This window comes from Egretta garzetta, unplaced genomic scaffold, assembly GCF_000687185.1.
Source record: "Egretta garzetta isolate BGI_Z169 unplaced genomic scaffold, ASM68718v1 scaffold439, whole genome shotgun sequence".
NCBI classification, from domain to species: Eukaryota; Metazoa; Chordata; class Aves; order Pelecaniformes; family Ardeidae; genus Egretta; species Egretta garzetta.
Window position 1 is genome coordinate 1,076,051 of NW_009260803.1, and position 11,687 is coordinate 1,087,737.

Genomic DNA, 11,687 nt, shown 5'->3' on the forward strand with positions numbered 1-11,687 from the left:
TGCAACACATATTTTTGTAGGTGAAAACAAGCAGTTTCTTTATTAATTACTCTTGAAAAGACACCCTGCTATAATTTCAAGTTAATCTAATTTTCATGCAGAGCATTGATTCGGTGTCGAGGACCGCTGAGCTTCTTTTTGCAATATAAATCTATTGTGTTTTCAGCTCTGCAGGTAAAATATGTGCATTACTTACATGCAGACTAATACGGTAGGAGGCAAAAAACTGAGTGGTGCAAGTAAACTCCACTTTGTGAAGGAGAGCACTGTTTCTAGGGAGCGTGGTCCTTGTGGCAGTGCATGAGTGTCCGTATGAAGAGGAAAGCCTAAGGCAAACCGTTACAAGAAAACCTGATCAACCTACGCTGATTCTGAGAGTGTTGAATAGGTGATGTCTGGGACGGGCTCTATACCTGTTAAGAGGCAGTGGGTGAGAAAACACCACTAGGCTTGAAGTTAAACTGCTCTGGTGCCTTTGGCCATTTGGGACATGTTAGAGGAGGGCTTGAGCCCGGCTGGGGGGGTCTCCATCTCGCCTGGAGCCGGGCGGGTGCAGGCAGGCGGCCGTATCCTGGCAGGAGCAGAGCTCTGCGTGGGGCACAGGACCCTGCAGTGTTTGCTCCAGAGCCGGTTCTCAGGTAGCTAGCTGCGAGCACGGGCACACCAGTCTGTCTGCAAGGGGCTGGGACAGGCAAAGCCCCGGGCAGAGAGGGTCAGCATTGCTTGTGGACTAGAAGAGGTAGGTTTGTGCCATCTGGAGAATGTACCTGGGGGGCATTAAGTGCTAACTGCCCGTTGACTTGGCCAGGATTCGGGCATCTTAACCTGCTTGGGTATTGTAATTTTTTCCGTCTGCAATTGTAGGGGACAAAGGACCTCTTATCTATGAGACTGAATTTCAATGGACATAGATGTTCGATGGACTTCAGTTCCTAAACCATTTCATTCTAACAATGTTACTAGTAGCAAGCAAATCATAGGTGAGACAAGCATTGAGTGCAGGACCTTCATAAAATTCTGTCAAAGTGGACAAAAATTACTATCTTTATCCTGTCGCTCCTGGAGACACTGACTCGGAGAAATTTAAATTAATATTCCGAGGTACAGATGGAATCAGAAGCTCCTGACTCCCCTGAGTTGCTTGGACAAACGCAGGGATGGCTCCGACAGCAGATCGCTTCCTCCGCCCTCCTTCCGCTTGATCCGCCACTGCCTGGAGGCAGGAGGAGCTGTAACCCTGGCAGTGATGGGAGGAAGAGAAGATAAAAAGCTAGGAAATGCTTTTATTTAGAATCTGCAAACTCAGTTTAATAAAACAAACCTTGTCTTTTTGGTAACCTCCTGATTAAAGAGCTCTTAGGTGGTTGCTGCCCTGCATCTCACAACACATTTTCTTTTCTTCTCAAGTAAAGGAAACAGGAGACAAGGCAGTAAATCCACACGCCCAGTGCAGAGGTGAAGTTTAAAGCCATTCCTTTGCTAGAAGTCCCCATTTTTTGGTCTCTCCAGTTTGCCCCTAGGCATTTCCTCTCAGGTTACACTCAAACAGTCTCTTGCTTTTAAAGCTATAAAACCCAAGTAGACTTGTGGGCTTTCTGTCGTGGCTGGTTTCCTTCCAAGCTGATGACTCAGTTCTGGTTAATACTTGGCAGCTGGTAGGTAAGACAGAAGTAAAATACATCTCTCTCTGGTAAGGCCCATAAAAATAGAAAGATGGAAAGTATATGCTAGTGAATGTAATTATTTAAACTATCCCCACACGGATATATAGACACAGAGCAAGCTACACAGATTTCATTTTATTCTAAAGCAACTGTTAAGTCAATTTAATTTTGCCAGTCCTGGAGCCTAACGATGGACTATATAGAAACACAGCAGTGAGTTAGGTCGCTTAAGCCAGTGATTTCCAGTGGAAGTTTGTTATTGATTCATTCAGGGGTTTTCTAAAAAACCCACAGATTTTCCTCAGTCCTCCGCTAGTGCTCACAGAGGTTACTCATTTTCCTCGAGGAAGACGTTGGGCCTCCACGTATTGCATCCACGTTTGACTCTGACAGTGGTTTTACAAAACTGTGGGCCTTTCAACAGTTACGTCATGAGTCCCAAAATCTAACCTGCCAGAAAAGTTGGCCACTTGATTATGAAACACAGCAGTCCATGACCGTCCTTCACATACCATCAGCCGTGATACCGCACATCCTCACGTTTCCTTTTTTTATGGAAGGTCCCACTGATATTTTTTACTGATATTGCAGTATTGCAAATTGTCTTTAAAGTATGTGATTAAATTGTTAAGAAGTAATTAATGGGTGATATTAAGCCTTGTTGATTTGAGCAATGAAGGCAACGTGACTGAAAATCAATGAACTTGCCTGAAATTGTAATATAATTAGTAGTTCCGCCAACTGAGTATATTAAATAGTTCAGAGAGGCTTTCCTGCAACAAGGTAAGGCACGTTTTGAAAGCCTCTCAGAAAAGAAAGAGTGACTTATAAACACTTCATTTGTTCAGAATAACAGGTAGAGAATGTACAAGCTATTTCCTGATGGATATTTAATTAAAATGTTGAATACTATGCTACTTCTAATAGGCAAGAACTCCAATTCCTTCCTTACTAGATTCAGTGAATATTTGGAGTTTATACTTTAATTTTTAAATAGTGAGTAGCCGCCTTAGGTTTTAATCCAACTTTACTTCAGTTCAATCAGTCACTTAATGAAAAAAAGCAAGAACAAGCAAGGATGGCCTAAATACAATATCAGGTATCAAGGTTGCTCCCTGGCGTTGTTTTATTAGCTCACTCTTTTCTATTATTATTTTCCATTTTCTGCCCCCAAAGTTGAGCTGTAGCAAAATCACGACTGTACCTTGCACTGAAAGCCACGACGTTGCTTATTTCCCCGGTTCTTGGATCAGAGCTCTTCTGCGGCGCCGCTTGAAGGCAGCGGCTCTTGAGCCTCCAACAAGGGGTGGCACTTGGGGGTGAGTTTAAAGTCGCCAATTCCTTGTTTCCCGCAGTGCCACCAGTGATCCGCGTCTACCCTGAAACGCAGGCGCAGGAGCCTGGCGTGTCGGCGAGCCTCAAATGTCACGCCGAAGGCATCCCTAATCCCCGAATTACCTGGCTAAAGAACGGCATTGATATCATGCCAAAACTGTCCAAACAACTAACACTCCTAGGTAAGAACAGAATTTTGATTAATTAAAGTATTGTAGACAGGGATTAAGGAGGATTATTTTGCACTTTAAACTAGAAGTTCTTGTACTTTTGCTAAGCCACAGTTGTTGGAAATCGTGTTACAAAACCCCTGTTCTTTCTTTTTATCTTTTTCTCCTGTGAATTTCCCAGGAAATACAGTATTGATTGATATAAGTGGTAATGGTGTTCTGTTAAAAGGCGGTGTGCCTGGTTCTCCACTGCCTCACCTCTTGTGTACAGCTGTGCAAATCGGAAGGGAAATGCATTAAATTATTTGTTCAGGTATAAGGGCTCCATTGGATCCAAGCTCCCAATGGTCCTTGTTCACCTGAGGGTGCAGCAGGCACAATGAAAGGCCAAAATATTTATTCGCAATTTTCGGGGTAAAACTATTAAAATCCTCCCCCCATGCCCCCAGTCTGGCTGTGGTGTATCGCAGCCCTCAACCAGCACTGGCGACACAGATATCCCTGCACTGTTGGCTGCGATATCTCAAAGTCTTCCAAAGGTTTTAGGCAACAGTCACGCTCCAGAAAGCAAAACAATCAGAGGAACTGTAGAAAGATCCCTTCCAAGCCCAAGTTTTTGGTGATCTGATGAAAAACAGATTGCAAATCTAAAGTGAGTTTTTCTCTACTGAAGCCAAAGCACTTTTTTAAAAAAAAAATCATGAAGAAATAAATTAAATGTAATTTATTGTTTGCACTTGGGATTGTTCTTTGTTTGTTTCTGGCACAGAGTGTGTATGTGCTAATGGAAGGACACAAAACATCGGCTCTCGTGAGAATCCCCCAAATACCTCTATTTACGTATGGGGAGAGGTGCGGTGAAGCCACCCTCTCGAGCCGTCACCGAGTGGCTGTGGCAATGGAAGGCGATTAAGGGCAGTAAAAGCAATTAACAGCAGTGAGGAACACTGTTTATGGGTGTCTTTCTTACAGCAAACGGAAGTGAACTTCATATCAGTAGTGTCCGATATGAAGACACTGGTGCCTACACCTGCATTGCTAAAAATGAGGTGGGAGTGGATGAGGACATATCTTCACTGTTCATAGAAGATTCGGCAAGAAAGACCCGTAAGCTTCATTTTCCATGTATTTATTTCTTTAAAGTGTGTTTAAATGTGGTGGTATACATGCAATTTAGTAGCTCAGTCCATTGCATGCGGTGTGTTGGACTCTTACTCGTAAGGTAATGACATTGTCCGCGCTTTGATCAGAGGGTTGGATGCTGTTTTGGGAAGGAACTGTGTGAGGAAGGTAAAACCTCCTCGTCCAGAACAATGATGCTTTTCATGTGCCAGAAGTGTACTGGGTGTGGTACAGGTAGCATCTTTACTAAAGTAACAAATTGGCAGTAGTTTTAGATATAAAAAGAATCAAAACCCTAATGTTTTGTCAAAGTATGTGCGGTTTCAGAAAATAAATTACACTGATTTCTGTAAAAGACTTCTTCTTTTAAAGCCAGTTATGAGTCAAAGTTCTCAAATATTTAGATGCTTGCAAAGTGTTCTAACTGAATTATTTTACCTGTGTATACATCACTAACTAGCCAGATAGCTTTCCCTTCATGTGAAATTACCTTCCACTTCCAAGACAAATATTCTCCCAGCCGCTCTTAGCTGCACATCTCCCGCAGGAGTGCAGCAGTGTTATCTTGACCACACTGTCCCCAAAACCCAATTAATGAAGGAGGTGATTAGTTGCCCCAATGGAAAAGCTCCCAGAGGCCTGATCCTTCCTAATTCTGCTGTCTTAACTACTTGAGAGATCGCCTGGGTTCATGGTGATAATAAAAGGCTAGGTGCAAATGGGATTTTTGCTACTTTTCTGGCTGTTAATATAGAGCAAGAATTGAAAACGAAGTTAGCCATAAATATGCACTCTCATGGCGATTCTTTGGAAAATATATTCTATTCCTCATTAAATAGATTTATGTACTCTTGTTAATATTGGTCGTTTTCCCTTGAATACTTGAGCAAGGGAAATTACAGTATGTTGAGAAATAATTGGCTGTATCTTAAAGAGAAATTCAATGCAGATGTACTTTGAAAGAGTATTTGAGTCCTAAAAGAGCATGGAATTGCATGAAATTCCACGAAGAAATGCAGCAAAGTGTGTAGCTGCTGTAACTGCAAGTCTCAGGCTTCTGGAAGATGTCATGTTTGCTTATTGAACCTGTACAGGAAATCACAGCCTGTACCGTACCTCCAATTACATTGGAAGGTAACATCTTCTCTTGAGTAAGACTTTGATCTTTGCACAGGCTGAAGTTGGCTTCATCGCAGTGAGGATTTTTCCCATGTCAGAGTTTTAGAATTGTCTCTAGAAGGAGCGAATGTATTTAAAAATATCTGTCTTTCCTGGTATTTTATTTGAATGAATGTTACAGAGTTTTCACAAATGAAACAGTTCATGTAAACATGAGTATTAATTCAGTTACTTGCTACAATGAAAGTTTTGACATTGTTTTGTTGTTTTGTTTTTTTTTTTTCTTTTCCTGATTATTTTCTGGCTTTCCCAATTTTCTGATGCTGCAGTTGCAAACATACTGTGGCGAGAGGAAGGTACTGCAGTAAAGTTCTTTTGTCGTAGTGATAATGTGCTTGTCTGCTTTAATAATTCCATGATGGGCCATTCTCCACTGACTTGCCACTAACTCTATCAACTTTCACAGTTACCTGATTAAGCACAGACCAGGCATTTTAAAGCTGAACTATTCAAATAAGAGATGTCACTCTCATAATATAAAGCGTACCTATAACTTCTTACATTTTCCCACTACGAAATAATAGATAACCATAAAATATATAAAAATGTGAGTTCTATATAAACTGCCAGCAGTGTGAGTAGCCTGAGATTCTCAAGCTGCATTAACAATTGCACAAGTATCAGAAGTGCTCCCGAATTACCATAATTGAACAAGTAAGACATAAATTCAATAGACTGCATTTTTAAGCAAGTAATTCAAGCTCTTCTTCCTCAGTAGCATGTATTGATGTTTACTACATGAGCCACAAAAATTGTGTTCTTGACTGCTAGGCAAAAAAAAAAAAATACCAACAGGTTTTTCTTCCCTCTATCCTTTAAATCGATGCAGGGTAAAGGTTGCCCCATTTCTCCTTGTTTTAATTGGCAGTTAAGATCTCTGGTTTGATCAAATTTATAATATGCCCTGCATGAGGTCAGCATCTGTGTATCTTGGAAGCCAAATTAGAAAAAAACCCATCCTAAACAGCTAATTGACTCGAAGATATTTTGGAGGCACTTGAAATGAACATTTATTTGATTTTGTGCATGCCTGTGCTGTCATAATTTCCAAAACGCACAGTAAGACACGTCGTGCAAAGACCCAAGGAGCTCTCAGGCATCTCGCCCATCTGCCTCTGTAGGTGCGGTGCCCGGGTGCATGGATGGGGAGCCTCCGGGCTCCTGGGGGCTGTGAGCAGGTTCTTGGAGCGAAGTCCAGGCGTAAGCCAGTTCTTACATCTGCCAGTTGCATATGAGGAAGCTGGGACCTTGGTGTCCTTCCAGCCTTGTGGGGAAGGTCTCTGTGCACATCCAAACTGCTCTCGATCGCGTCCCCTTGCCCGCTGCAAACACCCCTCCCTCCCGTGGTTCCTCTGGGAAGGGCTGCATGCCCACTCTGCCTTTGGAGGGTGCAAAGACCCTTTCATAAGTAGTGCCTCCAGGTATCCAAAATGACAGCTGTGCTTCACAACTGGCTTGGAGCTTTCTGGTTTGCTGTGGCTTGGCCCAAAGGATTTTAGGGGCAGAAGGAAAGTGCCACCCCTTAAGTGACCAGTGCTACCTCTGCCAGGTGTGCAAGTGCCCAACGCATAGACCTGCTGTCCCGCTGTCGGCTGCAGACGCGTACACGCAGCAGATGCAGCTGACTGGAGGTCACGAGATGTGGCAGCGCCGCCTAAGACTGCTCTCCAGTGCTTATTCCCAGATACACCACCTGCAAATGCCTGGTGCACGGCAGTGAAGAGTGTCTCTTCACTGCTGATGTTCCTGTAAATGGCATTATGGGCACTAAGAATTGCTGTTTCCATTCTGCTTGGAAGTGAAATTTCTAGTGCATCTAACCAGTCCAGCATCATCTGCATGATGCTACATGGCTGCTTATATACCGCATCCCTTATGCTCCTTTTTAAAGAAAGTAGTTGGGTAACCCATACCAGATGTAGAGGTACAGTGATATTTAAAGAATAACTAAGAAGTTGGTTGCAGAAAGTCTTATTATAATTCTGCTAGACAATATGGCTTACTGCTTATAAACCTTGCACGTTTTAAATGAAAGTGTAAGCAATGTACAGGGAAAACATGGGCAATAAAAGCAGATTTACTATTGATGTTCCTAAACAACTCAGTATCTTTAGAGCAGGTTTATTCCCCTGCCTCTCTTGTTCTATAGTATTTGATTGGCACATTCATTCTAGACAAAGTATCCATCGAACGTACTTTAGCATCTGAAATCTTGGCACAGAGAAAGCTGGAAGAGAGGAATGGTGGTTTTGGTTTTACATGTTAATGTATTCTTTCAATTCCATTAAAATGAAAACTTGTGTGTAAGTAGCAATATTAGGAAAAGGATTGGTAGACTTGAGCTCCTTTAAAATGATCACATCCTCATGCCCACAAGGTCTGTAGGAAGTAAAGCTATTGGGAAAATGCCTGGACAGAATATTGTGTAGAACAAGCTTTTGCTGCAAGTCAAAGTTTTAGCACAAGTAGTTGGTCGTTATAAAAGTCAGTCTATCAGTCTGTTCTCAAAACAAACCATGCACAAGTAAAACCTCAAGAGATGAGTGCACGTAGCATGACCAGCCAGCTCAACATGGAACTGAAAGCATGTGCAGTATTTACTCAGTGGACAAACTAGTTTTTAATTGTGTACAGAGAAAATTGCAAGTAGCCCCAGTGTAAGGCAGAGATTGGTTTTCATGCCGGTGTTCGTTTCTGCAGCGAGTGTTGCTTGCTTTATACTTGGATGAAGGGAGCATGTCGTGCCAGCAGGCAGTCACCAGTTACATGAATGTATGCACGTAAAAAGCCGAAAGCCTTTTTGTTACCAAATTTAAGTTCTAAAGTACTTCCAAGCATTTAGATTAAATTAAACTGCCAGATCAGAGGGGAGTATTCCATGGTGAGAGATTTGCCTTTGATCTCAAAGGAGGGAAGCACAGATGTGCACTCAGATGGGGGCTGCTTTCCTCAAATAAAGAAAACCCTTGTTGTCACCAGGTGTCCTCCTGACATTTTTAAGAAATAAAGATGTTAGAGTCAACTTCATCTGGAATGGTTCAAACAAGAAGTGTTATGTTTAGGAGACCCTCCCCATTCTTAACGGGGTTTTTGCTATATTAGGGGGTTTGTTATACAGATGAAATATGTTGCCTTTTATGAAGTTTTTAAAGTAGTTGTGGCATCCAACCTGAAATGTCTTCAATTAAAAAGGGGAAAAAAGAAAAACTGTCCTCATTAGTCCCCCAGTTCCCAATCCAGTGCCTGCCTCACTAGGATTTTAACTTAAATCGGTAAACTTTTTAAAAAAGTGAGTACCTGAATGCTGTTAGTAATTTGTATTATATTTTAACCTGTCAGCAGAAAAACTTGCACTCGTTTTACTCTAAAATAAGTGGTGGGACTTGCCAAGTCACTAACTCCAAACCTACGGGGGTAAAATTATTATCAAAGTATTTTTGTGACTAATTAAGGCCTTAGTTCTGAAATACACCCTCATTGTAGTCGGATCATCAGACAAAATCACGCTACTATCGTGCATGAAAATAATAATAAGCATCTTCACAATGGTCATAATTTGTTGCCTGCCTGTTTCCACTTCTGAGGATTAAAATCCTTTACTCATTAAATACGTGCACTCATTCCAGCCAGGGCCAAATTCTGCCCTCTGAGGTATCCACTCAAATCCCACTGGCTCAGGTGGGAGTTGTGTGCGTGCTGTGAGTGCGGATTTTGGTCCAAAGTGCCCAAATGAAATTAAATACTGGGAAAAAAATGAGCCCTTAGTCCATAAAGATAACTTAGCTCTCAATGGAAGTTCAGTAGCTTTTTTTCCTACGTGCATGATCCCTCACCGTGGCATCACATCTAAGGATCACGGCTCCTGTACCCGCCTGATGCCCTAACTGGGGTATTTCGGTGGTATGGCTTAGAGAGACTCAACTTGAACATTGTCAGTACAGCAAACACCACATGCTGAGACTCTGAAGCCACTTATTTGGCACAAAAAGAAGGGGTTTTAGCACCAAAAAAACCCCTCCTAGCCTTACTAAATACTCTGTATTGGACAAAATTTTCCAAAAATGCATTTATCCAAATTATACCTGCTTTTACTGTGAAGTTTTCCTGTGATTTAGACCTCAATCCTGCAAACACTTAAGAGATGTGAGAAACTGTAGACGTGCGCAGCGTTCGGAGCTGCCACCACAGGACCAGCCGAGGGAATCGTAACGCTGAACACTGTTCAGATCTGTAGAGCCAGGACCTTATTTCTCCATGGGTAAAATGTAATTAATTAGAAATTACAAATTATCACATCACCATATCCTTGGCAGATAAGTACACTATCAACATTACTGGGGGTGACAGTGGTCATTGCAAACACTTGGTGGTGGTGGTATGAAAAGATGAAATGATGCTTGGATCTTCCTAATGAGAATGTTGGAAAAGATCCTGGACATTTCTTAAAAGATGCTTGTTACTGCAATTGTATGTAGCTGAGGAACAACTAAATTATCAGTGTTCTGAGGCATTTCTGCATGACAGAAGTGATAAAATACGATCTCCTAACAGCAAAGCAATGACAGCCAGTTTTCCAAATCTCCTGGAATGCCCCAGTTGGATAAATGAGTGCTATTGCGATGCTGAACTACTCCACATTTGTGAATTACAGTTTGCAAGATTTCAAAAATGTATTTGTTTTGGTGGCTATAGTTAGTTCATCCAGGTAGCTTAAGAAAACAGAGAACTATCGATGTATTTTCAGTCATGGAGCAGATGTTAAGCGCTTCCATTTTGCATCACAGTTATAAGAAGTCAAGTTGCCTGTAATAGGCCAACCTTCAGGTTGATTTTAACTAAAGCTTCTCTCTCATTTCTCAAATTATTAGTGAGCTATTTTTAATGAAATCATACAAAAAACCGAAGTCGTAATCTGAGAGAGGTAACAACGCAACACAGGGGCTTATTGTGATCCAGTCCCGCTTTGGTACGCGCGCACGAGGCCTGAACGTAGTTACTTCTGTAAAACTGCCACCACCAAGGCAATGCATTTTTGAATGTGTCTGTACCTTTCCACTCCTTGAAGCCCTTGTTGTGACATGAAATTTGATTTTGTGAATGCACTGACTGCATCCAAACGACCAACTTTTATGTAAGGCAGATTTTATGTGTGGGGGGAGGAGGGAGAGGTCTTAAAAAAAGTCCTAACAGCTATGGATACATACAAAAAACCCTCCTGCTCCTTTTGCTTTATCTCCCTTCAAGGCCTGAGTGTCGGGAATATGTTCTATGTCTTTTCTGACGATGGTATCACGGTCCTTCAGCCAAGCGAATGTGAAATCCAGAGACACATCAGGCCCGAAGAGAGGATTTTCACAACTTATGTAAGTCCTAAACCCGGCAGCTACAGCCGACAGCTGGGAAACTTTCCCTTAATCTCTTCAGAGGTTGTTATTGCTAAAGGACCCATTTGACACGGTGATGTTGGAGCTTGGTGGGCTTCACATGGCATCCCTGAGGTATATCATCTTCTCCTCTTGGAAATTAAGGGAGCCACGTATGTTATAAGACTGACATGGAGGATTACTGACGTGCTGCAGAGAATTTGACTGCAGTTATCATGTCAAAATGTCAGCAAAGATTTTCACTTGTCCTGTTTGACCTGTTTACATACCCATGCCCAAAAGTTGTAACTGGGCTGTGGGGAAAGTACAAAAGTCAGTAACAGAGAGATGCAGGTATCACTCACTGGTCCTACCTGGCCCCTTTTACTGATGGCTCCACAGGCAAAGGAGTGGGCTACTTGCATAGAACCATAGACTCCTAGAATCGATTAGGTTGGAAAAGCCCTTTAAGCTCACCAAGCCCAACCGTTCCCCTACCCCTGCCATCCCACCACTAAACCCTGTCCCTAAGCACCTCGTCTGCCCGGCTTTTAAATCCCTCCAGGGATGGGGACTCGACCCCTTCCCTGGGCAGCCCCTTCCAATGCTTGACAACCCTTTCAGGGAAGGAATTTTTCCCAATGTGCAACCTAACCCTGCCCTGGCACAACTGGAGGCCGTTTCCCCTCGTCCCATCGTCTGTTCCCTGGGAGCAGAGACCAACACCCACCTCACTACGCCCTCCTTTTCAGCTCTTTAGGAATAGTTTCCCTGGTTAAACCACAGCAGGGAGGAGGATAAGGATGCACAGAGGATGGTTGGACCATGCTGGTCCTCTCCATCTTCTGCTGCTG

General features: G+C 42.6%; 1 protein-coding gene across 2 annotated transcripts in view; it reads left to right on the forward strand.

Annotated features, from left to right (window-relative positions):
* Positions 1-11,687, forward strand: part of FSTL4 (follistatin like 4) — a 238,852-nt gene that overhangs the window by 216,861 nt on the left and 10,304 nt on the right. The window contains exons 8-11 of one of the 2 annotated variants that reach the window (XM_009646869.2): positions 3,020-3,181; positions 4,142-4,276; positions 5,740-5,766; positions 10,715-10,833. In XM_009646869.2, coding sequence (XP_009645164.1) covers positions 3,020-3,181; positions 4,142-4,276; positions 5,740-5,766; positions 10,715-10,833 — 443 coding nt within the window. The remainder of the gene's footprint in view (positions 1-3,019; positions 3,182-4,141; positions 4,277-5,739; positions 5,767-10,714; positions 10,834-11,687) is intronic. The other variant, XM_009646870.2, reaches the window with a different exon arrangement.